General features: G+C 39.9%; 1 protein-coding gene across 2 annotated transcripts in view; it reads right to left on the bottom strand.

Annotated features, from left to right (window-relative positions):
- Positions 1–660: 660 nt before the first annotated feature.
- Positions 661–26,401, bottom strand: part of mdga1 (MAM domain containing glycosylphosphatidylinositol anchor 1) — a 221,418-nt gene continuing 195,677 nt past the window's right edge. The window contains exons 17-18 of one of the 2 annotated variants that reach the window (XM_075462887.1): positions 13,815–13,923; positions 661–5,581 (exon numbers count right to left, since the gene is read on the bottom strand). In XM_075462887.1, the coding sequence (XP_075319002.1) occupies positions 5,496–5,581; positions 13,815–13,923 (195 nt within the window). In that variant the 3' untranslated portion in view covers positions 661–5,495. Of the gene's footprint in view, positions 5,582–13,805; positions 13,924–26,401 lie in introns of both variants that reach the window. The other variant, XM_075462877.1, reaches the window with a different exon arrangement.

A 26,401-nucleotide genomic window follows, 5' to 3' on the forward strand; every position in this document is an offset into this window, starting at 1 on the left:
AAGTCATATCAAGTTTATAATAATAATAATGTACTAATCAATTTAGGAAAACTAAAATCCCCTTTATTGAGATGAAAAAAGTGAGTGATGGCAAACTTTACTGCATATTGTTAATCTCTGTCATTTGAAATTTGACTGATACAAAGAAATTTACATAAATTAAATAAAACTATGTACTTATTAGTACTTATAAGAGTTTTGTATGGAAAAGGAAAAAAATTCAAGAAATGTATTATACATCAACAGTTGTATTCTGTAAAACCTGTCCATCAGCTTGTGTTATCACAGTGACCAAAAACTGTTTCTCAAAATTCATCAAATACAAGGACAATGTGTTTCACAGTGGGTTAAAACAATGAGGTATGTCCTTAAAAAAATATTGTGAGAATTTAAGGTTTATAACTTCAAAGCTGCCTCATTTGCTGCCACCAGTCACTGAGACTAAGAGTCAAACTATCGATTTAGTTACTTGTGTTTCAAACATTGATCAGTTTTGATTTAATTTGAACATAAAACTGAAAAAATCTTCCTCTAAAATAAACGAGTGCCTGTCTTAAACTGTCTTGTGGGAAAACAGGCAAGGGCTATGGTATTCAGCGGAAAAAAATCATTCCACTTGTCAACAGACTGTAACACTTTATAACAATTATTAAAGATTATGCCGTCACCAGCACCCACATGCTGATTGTTTCACATTATCTCCATCACCCCAAAAATGACACACATCTAAACATTTATCTTACTTTATTTTCTGTTGCCAGGACAGATACCATCACCACCAACTTACTCAGCAGATTTTTCAGGAAAAGAGGAGGACAGAAGCTAAGTACATTCTGTCCATGTTGTTACTGGGAGATCCACTCAAATCAGATCCAGACAACAGAGACAGCATATGTAGGTGACAGATTAACAGTCAATTTGTCATACCATATTGTTTAGCTGCACAATGGCTGTAATCTACTTGTAAATGAGTGTGGAATCTAGGTGTGTGTGTGTGTAAGTTGTGTGATTGTGCATTCAGTTCAGCTCTAAAGTTGTTATGTTAAAGGATGAATGAGGATGTGGCTAACAGAAAGTAGAAATGATCATTGACATGAACATAAATAAGATCCTAGAATTTGTCATTTTGGAAAGTCTACAGTGAGTCCTGGTGTTCTCTGATTCGATCCACCTCTCTTCATCTTCATCATCTGCCTGATAACAGCAAACAAAAAATTTTTTAGAAAGTCACCAGTAAAATAACTTGACTTATTGGATTTTTTTTTTTTTACTAGATTTGGAATCATTTCGATTCAGTATTGACAGATTGTCACTGGTTTTTATAATTGAATAACCCAAACAATCTATGATGACACCGATTTTCCAATAAGTGTCAAGAGACATATGTAATACTGTTAATGTCTATAATGTTGAGGGAAAAAATTGTAAATGTTTTAACCAACCTTAAACAATCTAGAGAATATTACAGCAATTTATTGCATCTTTGGTGCAAACAATAAAATCATTCACACTTATCGCCAATTGTATTCCAATTCATAGTTGCACTATACATTCTCGCAATAAAACTTATGGTCTACATTTTAGAGGATGGACTTAACCGCAGGGTCTGAGAAGTGAAGCCAATGCAGAAGTGACTTTAACACCTTTACCTTTTTATGCTTCTCAATTGACCACCATTACACGCATTCTGATCGTAAAAAAGCACATAATATTAAAGAAAATATTAGACCTCAGAGAAGTACGTACAGGCTGTAACCAATTGACTGACATACCTGTGAGTCTTTGAGAGTGACTGATGAGCTGTATAGGGGAAACAGATCAAGTTCATTCAGCAGGAAAAGCAAGTCACATGCACATTGTATGATTCAAGTTATTTTGTCATCCTTCCTGATTAGAGTAAACTGCACATTCTCTACTGTTTAGCTGTGATGTGGTCATGTTATGTCATACATTTACCAGAAGGAGACGAGCCACACTGCAGCTATTACAGTTTTAAAGTTTCGATAAACTACTTGTTAACTCTTGTAAACATCTTGTTAACTAAGCTAGTGCTAGCAATAGCACTTGGGATTCCTGCCTTTTTTCCCCAAATATGACCCCTAACCGGTTCCAAAACTGGGCTTTAAATCAGTAGTTCACAAACTCAGTGACTTTGGCCACACCCATACTTTAGAGTCAGTCTACGGTTAAGCAACAACGCTATTTGATGACCTGCATGTTTAATGTGTTTGTTTTTCACCTATGCTCAATGCTTTTGGATAATTTGCTTTTTTTAAAAAAGATATAGATTTTTTTTCCAGCAAATACAGCGCAGGTGTCTGTTATTCTGTCTTGACATAATGAATATCACTTAAGTTGAGTTCCTTTCAGTATGTGTTTTTATTGTGGAAAGATATATGCAAACCTTATTTCATACCTGTCCTAGATACAATATGCCCTAATATGTGTTGCTATCGATTACTTTCAAATGACTTATTACTAAACCATTAATGAAAATATTTATATATGATAAAATGAAAGAAAGTTGCCAAACATTGTTCTTTTTCAAATTTTTTTTTTTAAGTAACGATTATTTTGTTCCTGTTAGAAAGAATAATTGTTTTAAATAAGGGTAAAGTGGCTTTGCAATGTACTGAATTAATTGTTTATGCATTTAAATATTCTGTGACCTCAATAAAAGGTTTACCCTGCCAAAGTTAAATTATGAGTTGTCACAGAAAAATATATAAAAAAGGAAGCTTGTTTTTGTAAAAATTCAACAAAAGTTAATAACACAATATTCCCACTATTAACTTGAAGATGTCTCATATTCAAATGTAATAATTGCAATGTTGATCCTTCCCCAGTAACTACTATTGAGACAGTATGTGGAATGACTTGAAAGGAACATAATGAGATGCCATGCACATCATTGCTATTTGATTCCTAAAATGTACAAACTATTGTATGGGTAAAGGATCGACCAACGGTATGAAAAAAGTACTGCTGTTCTAACCATTACAACATTACAAACCAATAATAAATGTGCATGTAACCGAGCTGGGAGAAGAGGAGGATTTGAAATCAAACATTTGCTATGTTGTGCTTTAGGGAAATCAAAGGTATTTTGAAGATGTTATCCAAAACTGAACATTTCTTTAGCCTTTTGCAGAATACACAAGAAACCATTCCACTAACATACACCTGAAATAATTAGTTTCACTTCTGTCAAACCCTCTATCAGGTGCATTCATCAAATCAAAGTAAATGTGTATGACACATGATGAAAGAGACAAAGCTAAGACAGGGACCTTTTTTTGTAATACTGATAAAGTTTCAAAGGACTTCAAAAGTTCATATAATACACTACTGTCCATAATGGTTTCAGAGGTCTATCCTACATGCTTAACAAACTTTGCAGCAGTTATACAGAATGATATTCTATGGAAAACCTGTACAAGTGTGGACACTGCCACTCGCAACAGGGCAAGTTAAGATAAATAGGCACATCATTTCTGTAGGTTACTTACTATTTAGGACTGGAAAAAACAATTATATCATTTGTACAGACCACAATTTGAAAACAAAACAAAAAAAAAAGATGAGAAGACCAACTCATTATGACACGACAGACAGAAGTGGACAAGTTGTTGAGAATAGACTGTTTAAGATGTAATACACATGGTAATGAAGATGAACAGCATACACCAGCACATCGGCAACAGTGTAACTGAAGCATGATGAAAAATACTGCATGTTCAATCAAAATAAGATAGCTGCAACCTACATGAACACTAAATGCAATGTTGATTACAAATCATAACTGATCAAAAATGAAATAAGTATTTATTATCATGTGTTTTGGACATGGAGGTTTGTCTGCATACTGAACTCCTAGAATAAAACACTAATGTATACATATATAGGTCGATAGATGATGGTATTGCTTACCCTTAACAGTGATATCTATGGGATTATTATGAAACTGCTGACATTACAGACATTTAGTAATAATTGAACAGTGATAAAGAATCTGATGCACTTCATACTTGGATACAGCGCTGTATGAGAGAATGATCCGATTGGCCTTGCCTGTTTGGCAATACAACACTGCGATTTCCTTCACATTACAGACTTGTACTCTCTAATGATTGATTAATCCAGAAATTTATTGAAAATTGAGATGTAAATATAAATCATCAAATGAATATTCAATCAACCATCTAGGGATTTCCTTCTGTGCTATTCAGGCAAAGGATGAGCTGTGGGGTCGATCATGATGCCAGCGAGAACTGTGTGTGTGTGTGTGTGTGTGTGTGTGTGTGATTTCCATACTGCATGTGCTAAGAGAAGTTGAAGTTTCAAGCCAGATGGCTTAGGTCATCAGTGTAATCCCACCAGGTGCTATAATCAGGTTCTGGATCATAAATCATCCTCTCTTCCTCTTATAGATATGAATATAATACTTTATTACTTATTGTCCTTGACCTTTAGGCTGCCATAGTAAAACTAACAGAAAAAAAAACAACAAAATGTCAAAAACATTGAATAGGTCTGACAAACTGGTACATCACATAATAGAAGTACAATAAAACCCAAACGAACAGCAGAGGTCGTATAAATGTTGTGCTTCTTTAATTTCACTTAGTAAAGTCCTCCACTGTCCTAGTTGTGTTTTAGTTTAATCTTTGTTATATTTAATATATATATATTTATATAGATAAATGTACACGTATAATCCGTGCTGAGGTCCGTCTCTTCTGGCAAGCAGAGAGGCTACCAGGGGCACCCAGCTTCCATCATCTGCTTCAGGTGCGTCCTTTCCTCAACCGCTCATTTGTTTATTTATTCATTCATTCATCAGTTTCTTCAGCTCTCTTTGCCATTCAATAGCCTGTCAATGTCCCAAAGATTGGGGCTCGAAGGTGACAGTCTGTGTGAAAATGTTTTTTTTTTTTCCCCACTTTCTCTCTCTCGCTTCTCCTATCTTCCCGAAATCCCTGTTCCCTCATTGAATTCCCACAGGTTCTTTATCATCTTTGGTAGATTGTCTGACACTTTGGTGTGTCTGGGGAATAGGGTTGAGGTGCTGTTGGGAATAGTGGTTCGAGGGAGTGGAGGTACACGTAAGGTACACACATGGACGAAAAAGGTTTATGAAGCGGAGAAAAAGGGGACAAAGTGACAATGACTTGAATGAGGTGAGCCTAATAGAGTGAGAATGGAGAAAAAGTTAAGTCTCACTAATCATTAGGTATGAGCATCAATTGGTTATACAGTGTGTCTATGCCGAAATATTTAAAGAAAGTGGAGGACAAGAAATCAGACAATGTTTTTATCTAAGCTAGACGGATAAATTGATGCAGGACAGCGAGACAGTGAGTGAGGATAGAAAAGTGAGGGGATACGTATGCAGAGGAAAGGACAAGGAGAGGGGCAGAGAAAGAATGAATCAGGCGGGAGTCAGGGCAGTGTCTGTCAACATGGACAGGCAGTGGTGCTGTGGGAAGCGCTCATCATCTGTAAAGGAGTGAAAGAAAGCAGGACAGGCCAAAGGTCAGCCATGTGGCCAGTGGGAGCGAGCTTGATCCTCCAATCAGAACTATGGAAACAAAGAGAAAATAGGCATCAGTTTTTGCACAAAAAATGCTACACCAAGATGTCTTTTAACAAGCATCTGAATCATTTTTAAATAAATCACTAGAGTTGTGTTACACATATGATTTATATATGGAAAGAAATCTAATACATACAACAATTCTATAATGGCCTAATAATAGGGTGTCGGAGAGAGCTCCCATAACACAGCCACAGAGGCTGATCTCACTGTACTGACAGAAAAAACTGAATATTTTGTATGCTCGCAGTTTACGGACATAAAGGTTAGCGACAAATTCAGGACATAAAAAAAATGTTAAACACAAAGGTTTTTTTTTTTCTTCTCACAAGAATGTAGACTTTGTGTGCACGTAAGCCTGACGAAATCCTACACATGTTCTGTGATGTATAGTAAGAGGATTTTCAGAGCACTTCTCCCCATTCATTTAGCACTGGATGATTTTTAAGCAGCATCACGGGCTGAAACTCTCAGAGCACTTGTAAGAACGCTCCTCACTATGGTTTCCCTGGTCTTGGTAATGAATCCCACTGTGCAGGTAAGGAATATCCAGATCAAATTTTAGCATTTTGATGGATATCATCCAAGCAAGAGGGTCATTGTGGAAATTGAGCTGAACCTGATGTGTGGAAGAGATGGAAAACATTAGAGGGACACTTGACTCTCTTGGTTGCGTGTTGTATATGTTCTCCTTTGTTTGCTATGTATCATGGTATTTTATCATTCAAATTTGTCATGAATACCTAAATACAGAAGCTCCACGGTTGGATTATTCAGATTGAAGAATGATATCATAATAAATGTTATCAGAAAAGAGCGAACCAAAACATGTTTCTCACTTTTAAGACCAAATCCTACATGCATCTTTATAAATATTTTTCTATGTTTCTTAGAGAGGTATTTGTACATTGTACATTCATTTAATTGACATTTGATCAGGGGAGAGCTTTTAATTTCGGATTAAAACTGATGTGAGCTCAATTAAAGTATAAAATTGATAATGGTATTAGAAAAAGTAGTAGCAGCAGTTCCAAGCCACAAAAAGGGTTCCTTCAACACTGAAAAACTGCACACCTATATTTTAGGTTTTTACTCAGTCTTATTCTCTTTCCATTCTGTGTCCTTTGTTAGCATGCAACCAATGAGGTTACTCTTGTCCTTACTTTTACCAAAAGAAATGGCCATTCATGACACACATAAAACCTCAAGGATATATCAATACATGAGTTGTATAGTATATATTTTTTTATCTCTTTGATCTAAAGCTTTAGGTCTTTAGAGTACAAGCAGTGAAAAAGCCCTGAGCCCTCATTTTATCAATTCTGCTTATGCACAGATCTGTGCGTAATGAGTCTGTAAGAACATTCCTATTCAATGTGTGGAATTTACCAAGTTGTACATGTACTTAGGAATGTGCATAAATATAAGCACAGCTCTGAGCATGCTTACACACAGAATCTAATGTTAGGAGAGGGAAACTGCAAAAACTGCTGGAGTCACATCATGCAATCTCAACATCCTCATATGTGCTTTATTTCATCAGAATGATTACTCAGTAATTATGCTTAGTTAGAAATGTGTCAAAATGTACAAAAGATGCCTGTGACAGACGACCTGACGTTATTATAAGATTATGTAAACCATGTGCTCCGCAGGGAGCACATCTTCAGAGATCATGCTGGTCAGTTCGAGGAGAGAGGAGAGTAGCACTTTTCAGCATGAGATATGACACAGCTTGGGCATTTCCTTACCGTCACTGAGGTGGATTATATCATCCGAGGTAGATGCTATCATTTCCCAGGACCCAAATACATTCACTCCCCATGGACAAATCAAAAGCGAGTTGAAATCAATTGGGAAAGGGCTGCATCTGCAACGATACTTTCGTTGCATGTCCAAAGCTATGAGTTCTGTTGTGCTCGGTCCCTTTCTAGTTGCAGATATGTCTCATCTGTTGCTGGTATTGGTTTGGTTTAATGTCAAATCATTTCTCTTTCATTTTTTTTTTCATTTGTGTAAAGCATGCTGTGTTGCCTAATGCATGACATGCACAATACAAACAAATGTTAACTTGACCATTTGGTTGGCTTCAACCTCAACACCAAGCAACTATATCTCTGTTTTAGCATTTTTTTCCTCTCCTGGCCATTATTCCTGAAAGGAATACAAGCAATTTCCATGTAATTTCTAAAAGGATGTTTTGCTACCATATATGCTTATTTGAGGGCGATTCTGAATGCAAATGGAAATGAATTGACACGAGCATGATGGTTTGGAACTTGGGGGATTTATCAACAGCTGGTTACTCACTAAAGTGCATAAGATGGTCGCAGTGTACTGTATGTTTGTAGATGTGTTTGTAGATATGTAGATTTGTTTTTCTACTTAAGAACATTCAACATTTTTTTCATTATTATTAATTGTAAAGATTTTCTGTGGAAGGCTAATGACTGAGATCCCTGTTGGGGTTGAGAAAAGGAGCAACATTTCATATGAAACCATGTTACCAGTGATGAAAGAAGGAAGGGGAGTTGTTCAGATCGTATTTGTGTTTTATGGTTTCACCAAGAAAAAAGAGATAATCTGTTTGGGAGGAGAGAATGCGCTGAGTGGAAAAGGGGATATGAGAAGATGGATAAGACTAAGGATGAGGGGGTGGACAAGTAAACAAGAGAAACAGGGAGATTCACCATTAAGATCCCACATACTGCCGTGACAGCTTTGAGATTCTAATGAGAAAAAGAAGTGACGATTGATGTCATCACGAACATATGGATTTATTTTTTTTGTGTTTATTTGTTTTTCTTCCCCAGCCAATTGTGAACACATACACACAACTCTTACCTGGTTTGATTTAATTGTTAAGAATCTATTTGCACATCAAAACAACCCCCAGTTGCCTACTCTAGATCATCTAGAGTTTACCATTTTTTTTTTCACATAAAAATATTGCATTCGGCATTACACAGAAGGAGTGCACGTTCATGTTTTCTTCTACTACACAAACACAATACAGCCCCTCTTTTATAGAGAAATTACAAATGCAGCCTGCACAAACACAGTTTCATAAATAAAAAAAATGGGTATTGTATTAAAAAGATCAATATGATTTCATACAAATGTCCATCCTCTAGGCACAAAATCAATATTTATAATAAAGCTTAGACGTGTATGCACCACATATGCGCGCACACACACACACACACACACACACACACACACACACAATCCTGTAGTACAGTACAGAATACAGTGTTCCACATATCTCTGACTGTCAGGCCTTTAACCAAAATATGAAGGGCCATACCAGCCATAATTCATTCCAACATGAATACATTTTTCCTTTACCACATATGTTTTCATGCACATACGTACTTCTTTCACATAAATATATTCTAAAGCTCATTGTTGGTTGTAATGAGGCTGCAAGCCCACAGCTTTCCTTAATAACATCCCACAAACAGCAGGGAGCTAACAAAAATGATATCGAATGAAGTAATTTAGATAGGCGGGTAAGAAGGAAGGTAGGTTAGTGGGTAGAAGGATAGATACAATCGATAAAAATATTAGATTAGATTAACTGTCACTCCACAATATTGGTACAGATATGACAACACTTTATAACTGAGTATTATATACAATTATTGTGTATCATAATTGTGTAATAGAAGGCTACAATTATATACCAGGATGTATAAAACTAGGAAAATATATTATATCTGTTGACCGGATATAACTAGCGTATCAAAAGAGAAACTTTCTGTACCATATTTACTATACTGTTTAGTCTGCCCCGGAGCCAACGAAGGAAGAAGCAGTAGCCAGCACTGCCATTAGCAAACAAACAAATTGCTGCTAACAGAGCACGATTACAGCAAATGCTCAAGGCCAGCTAACATTACCTGCACCACCACCCCCTTCCACGATAAAAAAGCAGCATAAATATGGAATGAGAAAACAGAGCTAAAACAAGAGTAAATATTTGAGTCACTTTATTTGCTGTTGGCAGCTGTTTGGCAGTAAAGGACTGACATCTGATGTACAACTTGCAACCTTTTTTCTGGATTAGTAAGTAAAAAGCTTGTGTTCTTAATGTTGTAGTTCAGCTTATGCTGTTGCTACACCTTTTCTCAGTGGATCACATAAGGCCAGCTTATGTTATTATTGTGGAGCTGAGCCATCTATATTTGGTATCTGTGAATTATCAAAAGAGGGACAGCGGCAGGACACTTTTTCTTCTCTACTGGTAAGTCGGGAACTTATTTGTGAAAACGGCGACAGTGTTAAATTGTTTGTCACCATGTTTGAGCTAAAAACCAAGCTTAATGTATAATGTAAGCTGTACATGTGTAAAGATGGCTGTGTTATTGGGCCTGACCCACACATTATCAGCAGTTAGATCAAAATTTGCATGTGGTCGTCTTGTTGTTAGTTATTAGTCAGCTATTTTTCTCTGTGATTTGTCAATGAATTAATCAGTCTTAAAAAGTCTCATCTGGTAAAAATTCGCTCACTCGTGGTGATCATTTTTGAGAATCAAGGCTGCAAAATATACGTTTAAAACCTCATTACGGGATTCTAGAGCCCATTTTTGATTGATTAAAATGTTATGCTTAGAAACAAATTGATGAAAAGAACACAACTCGCCTTTGAACGAAAAAAAAGAAGCAAATAAGCCCTACCTTTTCTCACTATAACAACTGTTAAGGTTTACACACTACAGACTTTTCATTATTTACTACTGATGAAGCCAACATTTTGCACATTTTTAAATGGTTCTTTTCTCAAAAATCATTATTTCGTCTAGTAGAGTAATATATGCTTTGAGCCTTTTGAATGTGGGAATGCATTCTACTTAATAAAAAAAAGCAAGAAGAGTGATGGAAAGTATTGAGAAAATATGGTTTAAATGACAAAAGAAGAGAAAAAAAGAAACAAGCTCATTTTCCACCACCTTGTCTCTCATGCAAACACACATATCTGAGTCAGGTGGAGTTCTGTGATCTGTGCAGGTGGGGTTGCACTTAATAACTCCTAGGCAATCATCCTTCATTTAGCATAATAGCCCCCTGTGGGTGCACATACCTAATGTAAATGTTCAGGGTTCATACTGCCATTGTCAGCCATGAACTTGTATGACTCCTGCATGTTTTAGTATCATACATTTTCCCAGTACATGATTTGACTAAACTTGATTCAGTAGTAGTTTTTTTCCTCAGCAGTTTCACTATGATAATCAACTGATCCTGTCTATGGTTAATGTGCACTCACTGCAGTGGAAAAAAAAACAAGGCAAAGTACCTGATACTAAAAGCAAGGTTATTAGCGTAAAGTTAAGCTTCATGGTGCAGTGACATAAATTATTGCAGTTTGTGGGTATCTACTGAAAACTCTTCCAGGTAGATGCACTTGGATGTAAGGTTGTGTGGGGTTTATGTGAGTGACAGATATACAGGTGTGATGTATTATTGTAGTGACACAGACTTTCTTACTCTTCCTCTGCCGTGCAAGGAGTGTCTTATTGGGGAAGCATCAGTTCGACATAACTGTTAACACCTGTACGAAGACTTATGCAAGAACAAATTAAACCTTGTAAAAAGTATGTTTATTTAAAATATAACCAAGTTGTGTACTATATGAGATCATATGGGTCTTGTATTGATTTGAAATGCTGGGATACAACATCTTATATTCTCACTCTAGCCATATTCCATTTGAATTCACCATGCTTTAAAAGCATAGTTGAATCATTCTCTAATCCTCATTTTACCTTGTGGAATCCATGGAGCTAAAATCTGCACTCAAAACAAATGCATTGTGTCTCTTGCAGTTTCAAAGACTCTTGAGCCGCCTGCTTGATAATTACCCATCTGTCTGCGCTGTATGTCTCTGCCTGCACGAAACCCGCAGGATACACATGCACGCTCGCACACTCGGAGAGCTCAAGAGCTTTCCTCTTCCTGTTTACACCTTCATCTATTATTTACTCTATCCGCTAGTGTTGTTACATGCACATACGTGTTAGATCGTATCAAGCACACACCCTCATATGTACACTCAAAAGGAGGCATCTCACACAGAAGGTTTGAGAAGGTAAAAAAAGAGTTAATAATTCACAGTGTGACTGTGTTTTTTTCTTTCTTTTTTATGTTTTTGCTGTTTTGAGTCCATTTCATAGCGCTAATATTTTCTTTGTAGTCTTTTACAGCAAAAGTTAACAAGGGCCCTTCAGATACTCACTGCTGCTGAATAATCTCTGGCTTATTGCACTAAAAATCATTGCACACATCATGTATTCCATTCCTGTTCATCCTGCAGTTCCTCCTCTTATGCTCTTTTTGAGTTTTCTTTGTCTTGTTATCTCATTGGAATGTGTTTCAAAACATTATGTTTTTGCTCTTTGGCTCACCATACAGTTGTGGGATGTAATACCACTGTCCTACAAAAAAGAAAAAATAGAAAAAAAGAAGACTGGGCCTTTTTATATACTATGATATATATCATGGACAAACATGCTCACAGAAAGACAACCAATCAACGAAATGGTTTAGTTTTTCTGTAATACAGATTGCTGAAGGATTGGAAGGATTTGGATGAAGCATTTGTGTTAAATAAATACATATGCAATGTAATGCACATTATTACATTGCTATGTATTGCAAGAAAGCAGAGAACAGCTTGAAAGGCTGCAAACTTCCAAGACTTTTGGGAAATTTAAAAAAAATTCTGTTGGTTTAAAACAGAACTGAGTTTGCTAATTTAGCCTTCATCTGTGAGACAGAGATGAATATGATAATGTTCTAACTTACATTTCAATTTCTGATTAAAAACATACCAGACAAATATGCTGTTGCTTTAATGTTGTGTATTTCCAATTAGTCGTGATATAGAACTCTAAAAGTCTGGAGTATATAAAGATGCTTCACTAGTTTTATTATAGGAATCAACCACAACTTTAATCTCCTCTGATTTACACCTACACAAAGCAGATCGAGAAATTATCCTGATCATATTCTTTTCATGATGATTAACCTGCATGTCGGCAACCTCACTGACAAAGCCAAGCACAGCAAATGTGACAGAATAAGTGAGCCTGTCAGTTATCTCTCATCAATACCAACAAAGAAGAAAATTTTGCATCTATCTGTCACCTTGTTTCTCTCCACTCCACTCTTCTCTCTGAACTCTCTCCAGTAGTAAAATCCAGTCTGATGCTTATTTTCTTTTTCCTTTTCAAAAGAAAGAGTTTTGCGAATTTAGAGGCAAAGTCATTTAGGATGGGCCCATTGTACCAGAGGATGGTCCCAGGACCATGTGGCCCATTCACAATGCCAGGTATGCGTGTTTGGTTTCTTAAGTTTGTGACGTATGAAACTCTGGTTATCTCAGTCATTGTTTTTGAGACCGTCACTGGCATGCGACAGCTCCAGTGCAAAAATCCATGGCCATAGCACTGCCTGCGTGTTTCCCTCACGACGTGGTGTGCAACATTAAAAAAAGAAAAGAAATGACATCATGATTATAACTTCATGTGTGATCTGGAGAAATTGTCAGTTTGTGGAGTGCGCACAGCTTTATCTGCTTTGGTAATTTATTTTCCCGCACCATGCAGTCTGTTATTTATCTACGCTAAAATAACAACCTTTTACATGAACAGTGTGCAGAGTTAATAGAGGTGGATGTGGCAGCACGGTTGTGGTGTGAAAAGTTACAGCATGAAAAAATAGAGGGGAATAGTGAGGTAAATGAAACTACAGAAGCTGAAGGAGGATCACAAATTATGATGATGCTTTGAGCTCGCTTCAGTGCTGATGCCTTATGGTGTCCACTTGTTCCTGTACAGCCCCCATAAACACAATAATTTTTCACTATGCTAGACTGAAATACTGAAAAGCACATTTGGTACTAATTCTCAAATTTCTTTGAAAAAAAAAGGTCTCTTCAGTAGTTTTTTTTCTCTGCTGCCTTTCCATTAATTTTCCCATAAAATCAATGCATTTCAATTTAGTTCAATTCAACTCTTTAGCTTCTTAGAAAGTGCTGCATTGGCAGGTTTGCTGAAAACAAAGAAGCTACAAACTCCAAAGATCATTAAGAATCATAATGGATGCCTCATTTCAGTTCTTCTGAACCCACACAAACTATGGACAAAACAGCGTTTATTTGCTTTTTTTTAAATGCATTTTTGACACAAACGTCACTATCTTACCTGTCTTACCTGCGTTGGCTACAGTGTTCTCCTGCTTGCACTTTCCTATGGTGATGGAAACGTCATCAATGGCAATATCCCCCTCAAAGTTCGGGCCTCGAATTCCTTCAAAGACAATCTGTTTAGAGAAGAAACACAGCCAGGGGGCAACAGAGGTCACGTCAGTATATCCATTCAAAAACACAGCGAGACCTACTCTGGAACAAATTTAAGTCTCAAAAGAACCAGTGATAACTTATCATTTACATGTCCCAGCATTTAATTATATTTATATATATATATATATATATATATATATATATATATATATATATATATATATATATAAAAAAAGGGTAAATCAGATGTGAAATGAATTTTACTGGATTCTACTGTGGAGTCAAAGGTGTAGCCTTTTGTTTGTGCTTGTTCAGATAGCCCATTGTGTTTTCCTTCCAAATTCACACGATCAAATCAAAATCAAATCAAATTTATTTGTATAGCACATTTCATGTACAAACAGTTCAAAGTGCTTTACATAAAATAAAAGCATTGCAGCAGGGAGTGCAAGAAGCATTAAAAATACATAAAATAATATAAAGAGAAACAAATAAAATCATTTAAATGAATTTAAAATCAGGCAACAGTCTAGATAAGTTAAAAGATATTTCATGCATAGACACATGAGAAAAGAAATATTTTTAACCTGGATTTAAAAATGTCTACATTTGGTGAAAGTTTAATCTCCACTGGCAGTTTGTTCCACTTATTTGCAGCATAACAGCTAAATGCTGCTTCTCCATGTTTAGTCTGGACTCTGGACTGGACCAGCTGACCTGAGTCCTTGGATCTAAGAGCTCTGCTGGGTTTATATTCTCTGAACATATCACAGATGTATTTTGGGCTTAAACCATTCTGGGATTTGTAAACCATCAGCAGGCTTTTAAAATCTATTCTATGACTGACTGGAAGCCAGTGTAAAGATTTCAAAACTGGTGTGATGTGTTCAGATCTCTTAGTCCGGGTTAAAACTCTAGCAGCAGCGTTCTGGATGAGCTGCAGATGTTTAATGCTCTTTTTGGGAAGTCCAGTTAAAAGAGCATTACAGTAATCGAGTCTACTGGAGATGAATGCATGGATGAGTTTCTCCTGGTCTTTTTGGGAGAGGAAACCTTTAATTATGTTGATATTTCTGAGGTGGTAAAAAGCTGCCTTTGTGACAGCTTTGATGTGGCTGCTGAAAGTCAGATCTGAGTCTATCAACACTCCGAGGTTACCAACTTGGTCAGTGATTATAAGGTCCCGAGTCTCAAGATATGTACCAACGCTGACCCTCTTCTCTTTGCTACCAAACAGAATGATCTCAGTTTTGTCTTCATTTAATTGTAGAAAATTCTCTCTCATCCAGGTGTTTACTTCCTCCAGACACTGACACAGAACGTCAGCTGGGCTGCAGTCGTCCGGTGACAGAGACACATAAAGTTGTGTATCGTCTGCATAACTGTGATAATTGATGTTAAAATTCTGCAATATCTGACCCAAAGGGAGCATACAAGTTAAACAGAAGAGGTCCAAGAATTGACCCCTGGGGGACTCCACAAGTCATGGCCACTCGCTAACATAAATAACATAAATACATTCTTTCTACTACGAGTGAGACACCGGTTGAGTTTCCACTGCTGTTTTTGTTTTACATTTGGAAGATGAAAATTAGCAACGATGAATCAAAAGGAAGGTCATTTTTGCCTTTCATAAAGAAGACTTAATGCAGACTTTTGGCGATGGAAACAACTTTGTCGATCGCTTTTTACCTGCCAAAGATTAAAATGACAAGATTTACCAACTCTTCCCGGTCTGCGCCAGGAAACAATAAACTTGGGTTACTTGCTATATTCCCAGACACAAATAAATATTTCAGATATTGCCAGATTCAATAAATTCCTGAATAAGAACTCTTTCCATTTTCTTCTTGTTTACCACCACAGTCGTTATTTTTTTCTACCTGTTTTTGATGAGGACAAGTACTTCTTCATCTGTATCAAAACCACTAGCAACTGAAATGCCACCTCTTCTGGTGACACTACGCAGGCAATGATTAATAGATGAACATGTCTGATTCACATTTCTCTTTTTTTGCTGCTTTTCAAAAGGTTGATCGCCCCCACACCCTTAACAATTGGAGTTGTTTTCATGATATTGCACCTTTTTTCCTTCAAAAAAATAGCTTTGCTCATTTGCAGCCAAAAAGTTCATTTTGAACTTCTAGACCTAAGAACTGTTTTCCATCACGAATCCGGCTTGTTCAGATGTTAATTTGAAAAGTTTTTGTGCAAAAGCTTCATTAAGTGAGGATGTGTGAAAGACAAGAGAATCAAGGAGCCACAACTGCCAAAATAGAACTTCTTATTTATTTTGAACAAGTGTAGAGGGATGTCAAAATGTGTGCTTCGTGGCACTTTATCTACATCTACTAATGGCGCATTTTACGCCACAGCCTTAACCAATCAAATTAATGTCTAAGAACTTAAGCATAAGCACCTGAGCATTTACATTAAGGTATTTGTTTGATTTTTAAGCTGATGATTTTTGAAGAACCCATCTTGTACCCAAATATTTACACAGACATGTTAACACTGTAAACGGTGTGTGTGCTCGACACATATTTAGAAATAGTGTTTTTTTTCCATTATCATTTATGGACACACAACAGCAAAACGAAGGAGCAGCTTCATCTGAAACTTCCCCACTTTAGCCACCAGCCATCTGGTTGTGACTGACAGCCTAATTACAGCGGTGTACCAAGGCACCAAAAGCCCATCGCACCCAGCTTATCAAAAAACAAGCAGATTTTTTTTGTCTGGCATCTGAGGAGGGTAAAAAGTTACAAACATGGAACATTTTTTTCTCCAAAATAACAACAAAGGTAACTGGGATTTGTTTTACATCAGACACTAGACTTCATAATGTTTAATTAAATATGTGAAAACCAAAGTGCTTATTGTCCGATGTGATCTGAGGGTTTGTTGAATTTTCCCTCAAATCAGAACAGCAGCGGTATCATTTCACCAACTCCTCCTGCCAGCTACCCTGAGAGCAAGACAGTTAACCCTCAAGTTACTCAAAAACAGGGAAAGGAACAGGTGTTACTGTGAGCATAAATGCAACGCTGAAGGAAAACATCATGTCTGTATATCTACAGTTCAGGATAGCATGAGAGCGAGCAGGTGCAAGCATAGAGGGGTGGCAAATATGCATGAGTGGCTTGACTTTACAAACTCCATCTGTTAATGCCGACATGCTGTGGTTAAGGGGCAGGCCTGCCATCAATTTATGTGTAAATATATCAGATCAAAGAAAACCTGGGTTCAATTAACCTCGTTCTGACCCACCAAGGAGAAAAGCCTGGCCCAACCCCACAGAGGTTCTAAGTACCTAAAAGGTAGAGAATGGCTGAGTAAACAGCACGGTGACCATATCTCACCTGTGTTTTGATCTGAGTGTTGTTGTATTAGTGCATGAAAGGCATGTCAAGTTGAAGGATCAAACAGAAATTCATTGGGCAGATACCAATGACCCATTCATTGACATATACAAAAAGCAGCATGACTGCTAGCTTGTGAAGTAATTTAATTCACCTCTGAAAGGTAGTGGTAACTCTGTGAGGGTTCCTCAAATAGTTCCATCAATCTCTTACTCAGAAAGGTTTTAATCTCATGGATCATTTCTGCCCTTAGTTGTCTGATCACTTTTAGCAGCATATAGACATACATATTAGAACTATGGATACTGCCCGAGTGTTTTCCTGAGTCCCTACAATATGCTGTTTGTAGGTATGTATGTGTGTCGATAACCTTAACATTTTCTTTCAGTTTCTCATCCTCTTTCACTCCAAACAATCTTATAATTTCAAATACTGTACTACTCCTTTCCCCACTGATTTAGTTCCAGAGTGGGAAATCTTCTTTGAACGAATGCATGAAATAATTGGGAAAACCTTGAAGCTGATTGGAAAGTGTTGAAGGGAACAGATAGAAATCCAGTAGCACAAGATGGTTTTAGCCGGTGGGCTCATTTATGCAAAGGATTTGATTTGTTAGACAGAGTGGTATCGGTGAAGAAAAATGTTGGCACAGTAGAAGGAAGAGCCTAATTGGCAAATAGGCCACAGTACTCCAATTTATATATAACCAGGCAGTTTTTTCATTGTGTAGGTGTAGTTCAATTTTGTTTATTTTTTTTAATGTACTTCCTTTCTGAAGTCTATTTCTCTGCATATTTGTGTCATTATCAGAGCCAGCTGAGCCAGTTTTCACACAAGCATACAAACAAGCCCCCAATGACACTAAACTAGAGCGTGCATGCATACCTCTATATACCTGTTAGTGTGATGTGTTAAACAAGACCCAGATTGTTTCATAATTAGAGAAAATAAGAAAAATAATCGAGGGAAGGAAGCCCTCAGTTATGGCCTTGACACACAAAGGAGTTGAGGTACAGCTCCAAGCAAAATAATGTCCTTAAAGACATCAAACAGAATGGCACATTGCAAAGTAATGCAATATAGTTCCATAGCAAAATAGCGATTTTGTGTGTTTAATTTTCCAGAAAAGCCCTGGAAAATAGGCCTGTGCCCTTTAACTGAATGTTCACTGTTGAAAGACCAAGCTGAAGTGTGAATTGCCAATACCAGCAGTGACTCATGGTGCCTCATAGTTAAATATCGGTGCTGGGCACCAAGGTTGAGTCAAATGCATCTGAGTTTCTCAAGCTTGTGAGCAAACTGGTTGCTGGATAGAAAGCCATGGGACATTTTTAAGACTAACACAGTTTTGATTTTTGTGAGATAGTAGCCTAAATTTACAGGCAACAGTTGGCCTGTAAAACTAAGTAGACATGTAGACACCAAAAGGATTTTTTGCAAATTTCTTTTTAGTGGTGGGGTCAGAGGATTATTTCATGTAAAAATTGGGTCATCGTCCAAAAAATACTTATTTTCTAAGTAATGCTCCTAATATCTAACTTTGATGTTTTCTTTTGAATAAATACTATAAAAAAATCGTGCTATATTGAAATAAAAAAATAGCACAATATCTCATTTTTACATACTGTGTTGAATTATTCGAACACTGCACAGTGTGTGACGCAGAGAGTGGGCGCGAGGAGGCCTGCCTGGGTTAGACAACTGGTGTGTGCGTGTGTCTGTGTGAGAGACTACAGGATCAAAGAGTGTGCAGTAAAGTGTCAAGTTGGAGTTGTGAGAGTGTCGTTTTGTCGAGCCTTGTAACCTTTAATGTTCCCATTGATGTGCTATCCACACACCAGAGGGGACACGGTCTTGGGAGAAAGAGGGAGTTAAAATTTGAGTGTGTGTGTGTGTGTGTGTGTGTGAGAGAGAAAGAGAGAGAGAGAAGAAAAGGAGAAGGGATGAAATAGAGAGGAAAGCATACAGAGAGATCTTTGAAATACCAGTGCAGAGCAGAGTCACTACAAAGCAAGGCACACAAATGTGGGTTGGCCTGATTTCCAACAAGCCCCTCCAGGTACCAAACACTGCGAGGAACACAGATGGCCTCTGGGAAATCCAAAGAGGGGGGAATGGGCACACATATAATCTACTACAACATGTTATTGCTTTTTTGTTGTTGTTTTGACTCCACTCATGTCATTTTAGCTTCATAAGTTGGTCTCAGCCAGCCATTTATTCAACAATTTAGGAACTGCTATGATGGCGATTGCAAGCATGCAAAAGTGAGATGGACAGCAATTCAATTCAACAATGAAACATTAAAAAAAAAAAAAAATTAAAGCTAGATTCCTTTCTTTTGTTTGTATAAAAAACTAAATATATGTATATTTTCTTTGTGTTAAGATGCATTGACTCATATAAGTAGCAGGAGAGCTGCTTAAGTAGTGGTTCAAATTTCATGAAGTCAAAGCATAAATATACACAGAAATAATAATCATGGCCTACAGGCAGCAAACGACTTAAATTCTGAAGCTTTCTTATCCATTAGCTCTTCTGCTGTTTACAATAAAATCCTTGTATTAATGCGAGCTTGTGGATGCACTAAAGCCCTTGTTTTGGAGAGGTAGGTAGGTTAGCAGCTCTCAAAGACATCATTACCTTTGTTGGATGGAGCACAAAGAGAAGAAATGCAGAGACGAGTGGCAGCACCTCAAAGGCCTTTGGTGTATGCAGTCAGTGAGCTGTGCACAGGACTAGAAAGTTTGGGCTCTCCATGGACGTGCTCTCAACACGAGGCAGAAATGAAAAAATATGCAGTCACTTCTGCTCTTTGCGAGCCAAATAACATCTACTTCAAAAACTGCCAGTGGGAATTCGAGTGAAATTGAAAACTACAAATTTTCAAAAAGGAAATGAGAAATAACACATAATGGACACAACAAGGCACTTACTATTCTAGGATATTTTGGTTTGTGGCGAAGACTCGCCATTAAAACATAAAGAACAGTCATGGTTGTGGTTACTGCTGTGGTTTCCAGTTCAGCTATGAGCCACCTAATACTGCACGGCACTGCAAACTACGATTTACAAATAAAAGGGGAACTCCTTAGGAGAATATCATGTTGCATCTCAGCCCCTGTGGGCAGTCAATAAAAAACGAAAACCATCAACATCAGGAGCTGAGCTGGAGTTCCATACAATTAAAACACCAACCACAATTATCTGGGGTTGGCCAACTTCAGATCTCTATGACTATACAATGATCTAGGTTGACACACAGGTGCTAACCTATTTACAACTTTAAGAATAAAATATTTAATTCAACCTTGAAACAGACGGAGGCCAGAAATTTGTAGTAATTGCAAAAAAACAAAACAATTGTAACTTTTTTTGCCCCCCCATGAGCTGTCACCTTACCATGGTGGGGGGGTTTGCGTGCCCCAATGAGTCTGGGAGCTATGTTATCCGGGGCTTTAAGCCCCTGGTAGGGTCACCCATGGCAAACAAATCCTAGATGAGGAACCAGACAAAGAACAGCTCACCCCCTATGATGAATAAAATAATTGGACACCCTGTACCCTTGCCCGGACGCGGGTCACCGGGGCCTCCCCCGGAGCCAGGCCCAGGGGTGGGGCCCACCGGCGAGCGCCTGGTGGCCGGGTCTGTGCCCGTGGAGCTCGGTCGGGCACAGCCCAAAGAAACTACACGGGTCCCCCTTCCGACAGGCTCACCACCCGTGGGAGGGGCCAAGGGGGTCGGGTGCCTTGTGAGCTGGGTGGCAGCCGAAGGCGGAGACCTTGGCGGTCTGATCCTCGGCTACTGAAGCTGGCTCTTGGGACGTGGAACGTCACTTCTCTGCTGGGGAAGGAGCCTGAGCTATTCCGGCTAGATATAGTCGGACTCACCTCAACTCACGGCTTGGGCTCTGGAACCAGCCTCCTCGAGAGGGGTTGGACTCTCTTCCACTCTGGAGTTGCTCGTGGTGAGAGGCGTAGGGCAGGTGTGGGCATACTTATTGCCCCCCGGCTGTGCGCCTGTACATTGGGGTTTGCCCCGGTGGACGAGAGGGTAGCCTCCCTCCGCCTTAGGGTGGGGGGACGAGTCCTGACTGTTGTTTGTGCTTATGCACCGAACAGCAGTTCAGAGTACCCACACTTTTTGGAGTCCCTGGAGGAGGCACTGGAGAGCGCTCCTCCGGGAGACTCCCTCGTCCTCCTGGGGGACTTCAATGCTCACATGGGCAATGACAGTGAGACCTGGAGGAGCGTGATTGGGAGGAACGGCCCCATTGTTGAGACGGCCGACCGGAGCTGTGGGCGTAAGGTGGTCGGTGCCTGTCGTGGCGGCAATCCCCGAACCTGCTGGTGGACACCAGTGGTGAGGGAAGCCGTCAAGCTGAACGAGTCCTATCGGGCCTTTTTGGCCAGTGGGACTCTGGAAGCAGCTGATGAGTACCGACATGCCAAGCGGAACGCAGCCTCGGTGGTTGCTGAGGCAAAAACACGGGCTTGGGAGGAGTTCAGGGAGGCCATGGAGAATGATTTCTGGACGCCTCGAAGAGTTTCTGGTCCACCATCCGGCAGCTCAGGGGGGCAAAGCGGTGCACCGTCAACACCGTGTATGGTGAGGGCGGGGCTTTGCTGACCTCAACTCGGGACGTCGTGAGTCGGTAGGGGGAATACTTCGAGGGCCTCCTCAATCCTACCGACACGCCTTCCGATGAGGAAGCAGGGTTGGGGGGCTCGGAAGTGGGGCCATTTCTGGGGCCGAGGTTGCAGAGGTGGTAAAAATGCTCCTCGGTGGCAAGGCCCCGGGGGTGGATGAGGTCCGTCCTGAGTTCCTCAAGGCTCTGGATGTTGTAGGGCTGTCTTGGTTGACACGCCTCTGCAGCATCGCGTGGACATTGGGGTCAGTGCCTCTAGACTGGCAGATCGGGGTGGTGATAGGGGGATCACATTCCTCAGCCGCCCTGGTAAGGTCTATTCGGGGGTACTGGAGAGGAGGATCCGCCGGATAATCGAATCTCGGATTCAGGTGCAGTGTGGTTTTCGTCCTGGCCGTGGAAAAGTGGACCAGCTCTATACCCTCGGCAGGATCCTGGAGGGTGCATGGGAGTTCGCCCAACCGGTCTACATGTGTTTTGTGGACTTGGAGAAGGCGTTCGTCCGTGTCCCTCGGGGACTCTTGTGGGGGGTGCTCCGGGAGTATGGAGTGCCGAACGCCTTGATATGGGCTGTTCGGTCTCTGTATGACTGGTGTCAGAGTTTGGTCCGCATTGCCGGCAGTAAGTCGGACATGTTTCCTGTGAGGGTTGGACTCCGTCAGGGCTGCCCTTTGTCACCGATTCTGTTCATAATTTTTATGGACAGAATTTCTAGGCGCAGCTAGGGCATCAAGGGGGTCCGTTTTGGCGACCTCAGAATCGTGTCTCTGCTTTTTGCGGATGATGTGGTTCTGTTGGCGTCGTCGTGCCGTGACCTTCAGCTCTCACAGGAGCGGTTCGCAGCCGAGTGTGAAGCAGCTGGGATGAGAATCAGCACCTCCAAATTTGAGACCATGGTCCTCGGCCGGAAAAGTGTGGAATGCCCTCTCTGGGTCGGGAATGAGATCCTTCCCCAAGTGGAGGAGTTCAAGTATCTCGGGGTCTTGTTCATGAGTGAGAGACGAATGGAGCAGGAGATTGACAGGTGGATCGGTGCGGCGTCTGCAGTGATGCGGGCTCTGCACGGGCCCGTCGTGGTGAAAAAGGAGCTGAGGCAGAAGGCGAAGCTCTCGATTTACCGGTCAGTCTATGTTCCTACCCTCACCTATGGTCACGAGCTGTGGGTAGTGACCGAAAGAACGAGATCGCGAATACAAGCGGCCAAAATGAGTTTCCTCCGCAGGGTGTCTGGGCTCTCCCTTAGAGATAGGGTGAGAAGCTCGGTCATCCGGGAGGGGCTCGGAGTAGAACCGCTGCTCCTCCGCATCGAGAGGAGTCAGATGAGGTGGCTCGGGCATCTGGTTAGGATGCCTCCTGGACGCCTCCCTGGTGAGGTGTTCCGGGCCCATCCTGCGGGGAGGAGACCCCGGGGAAGACCTAGGACACGTTGGAGAGACTATAGCCCCTTTCACACTGCCGAATAACCCGCGTTTAATTCGCGAATTTAGCGTGTCCGCTGTTGCGTTCACACTGCCGACACGGGCTGCCGTGTCAACTCGACTCGCCTTTCGACCCGCGTCGAACCCTAGTCTTTTTGCCGAGCCGAGTTTGATGTGAACGCAATCGACGCGGGTCGGACCTGGGCGTGGCGAGTTTAAAATACAGAATGGACAGCTGATTCAGAACAACAGCGACAGGTGAGGACAAGTTCTACTCTGTTTTAGTCTACATCAAGTTGGAGACATTTTTTAATATGGCCAACTGGGGAGACAAGGAGGTTCGCGAGCTCCTCAGCCTCTGAGCAGAGGACGTTATTTTCCGCCACATTTCGGGGACGGTGAAAGATGGACCTCTGCTGGAAGGGCTGGCAAGAAAGATGGGAGAGCGCGGTTTCCCACACACCGTAAAGTAACATCTCCATGAACTGCATATACAATTGCATAAACGATATCTCAAGGTGTCCCGCGATCGTTTGTTTGAAAAATTTGATGCAGACAGGTGTATTTAACCCTACCTCCGACGCATGGCTTGTGCCTACATCATTGTACACGCCCAGCATTTTATGTGTTTCGTGTGACGCTCTGCCACTAGGCAACGCCCCCTGAACTCGGCTTCAGGCGACACGGGTCACCCTGACACGCCAAGCGTTCACATTGCTCGACGCGGGTCGAAGGTGCAATTTGGACCCGCTAAGGTAGCGGGTCGCAGTGTGAAAGGGGCTTATGTTTCTCGGCTGGCCTGGGAACGCCTCGGGGTCCCCCCAGAAGAGCTGGAGGAAGTGGCCGGGGACAGGGACGTCTGGGTTTCTCTGCTCAAGCTGCTGCCCCCGCGACCCGACCCCCAGACAAGCGGAAGATAATGGATGGATGGATGTAACTTTTTGCTTGGGAGAGGTTGGCTTTGGCTGAGATTACAAAGTGAAAAAAGGAAGTTGGTTTATAGAGTGTGACGCTATCAAAAATCCTATCAAGGTTTTTTCAAAAGTTCACTTCTAAGAAGTCAAAGGGCCATGATCATTATCAGGGTCATCCGCACAGTCCAGGTATCGAAAAATAATGATCTGATTTCATGAAGATTGAGAAAAGTTTAATCCCCTATCCGGTTTTTGTGTCTTTTAAGAAGTTCACCAAAAGCTGCAATGAAATTTTGCTCTTTCGTTTTTACTAGGGAATGTTGATTTAATTGTAATACTATCAACACTTGACATTTTTCAGATTTCCCAGCTTCTCAGAAAAAGATTACAGAGAGACTCACAGAAAATTAGTCTGTGAAAACAGTTGAACAGTGAATTTTTTAGCTTTTGGGGAATCCGACCCATATTTAGTATATGTCTGTTGCATTGCATTTGGTCTATTTTCTCTCACTCCAGCTATCTCAAATATGTCCCCATCTTTATGCAACTTTAATGCTAAACTTGATGAGAACTTGTTAAAATTTGTTGAATAAGTTCACCATTAACCTACGATGTATAACAATGTGAGTGTCATTACTACCATGACTAATACAGATTTAAAACACATTCTCATTCCTTTGCATCCCGTTTCAACACACGAGATACTCCTTTCTCCATCAGTTTTTGAGGCACAGGGAATTACTTTACAGCTGCACATTGCCAATTATCCCTCTTGATTGTAAACAGACAAACAAATAAATAAACAAGAGACCTAAAATTTTATGTCACAGCTGCAAATATTCTGTAGGGTTTTATACATGAAGCAGAATATGAAAAGCCTCTGGATTTTATTGGTGTGATAATAAGTCTTTAACACATGCCATTTGGAAAAAGGCTATTCAGTCTGCAAAGTTTTTTTTTTTCTCGAGCTACCTTAACAAAAAATCTTTTACAACAAATGTATCTGAACAGTACTCGGAGATTAAGCTTTGTTTTTTTTACCAATAGTTAGCAGTCAAAATGGAGTCTGTTTGGACACTTTTGAGTTGCCAACCACTGAAAGTCTTTGCATCATATTGTCATGAAAACAAAGCAATGCCTAACCAGATACCAGTAGCCAAACCACAACCACACGTTAGTTTTAACTGTTTCAGTAAACACTGCCCAGGGTTTTTGAGGCACTAAGCCAATTGTCAAAATAACCAATTGTGTCAGATAGTTGCCATTGTCAACAACAGACAGTTTAATGACTGATACTGATTGTTAGTACACCATCATTCCCCAGATAAGTAGAATGAGAGTATGAGGGGAGACAGGATGGTTGGAGTTTTAGCAGGTAACTTGCTGCAGGGTAAACATTTGCTTTTTAGCTTTTCTTAAATCCCACAGTTCTTTAATATTTACACCCAGAAACCAACCATATTTCAAAAGTTGAAATCGTTAGTAGGGAAATGTATTAATCAGTTGATTTAAATTTGTTTTTATGAAGTAAAATTTTTGTATGATAGTCAGCTCAATATGGATTTTATTAGATTTTGTTTTTACAGATTGCCATACAAAGGAAATTTGAAAATGGTATCTTTGGTCCCAGGTCAATAAATCCTTGAAGCTCTACTCACCTGTTCAAGATGGATAGAGCGAAAAAGAAAATTTTAAGCGTTAAAACAAGTGCCCACCAATCAGTTGGTTACTCTGTGGTGTCTACTTTCAAGAGCCTATACATCAACATCTTTCAGAAAAAGAATGGCATATGGCAAAAAGTCATATTTCCCTAACCCATGTGATTGAGAACACAACTGATAAGCTCATTCGCATGAGAAACGTATATGCGTTGAAAAGTGGAATCACATACAAGGCCACCTGCAGTTGCCAAGGAGACCACCTCTGCCTTGATTTCATCCTTTCTTATTCATCCATCCTCGACTACCTTTGCCCAGATCACCAACTCACATGACTCATTCCTTCTTGTTCACCTTGACTTTTTTCTGTCTCTATTGCCCAAATTATTTTGCTAATAAACACCTATAGGCAGAACTCCTTTCGTCTTCTTCTTAGTGCAATTATATTTCACTAAGGTTATGGTGCCTTGACCAATTTGGCTGCCAAAGTTAACTTAG

Source organism: Odontesthes bonariensis, chromosome 1 (genome assembly GCF_027942865.1).
Source record: "Odontesthes bonariensis isolate fOdoBon6 chromosome 1, fOdoBon6.hap1, whole genome shotgun sequence".
NCBI lineage: Eukaryota > Metazoa > Chordata > Actinopteri > Atheriniformes > Atherinopsidae > Odontesthes > Odontesthes bonariensis.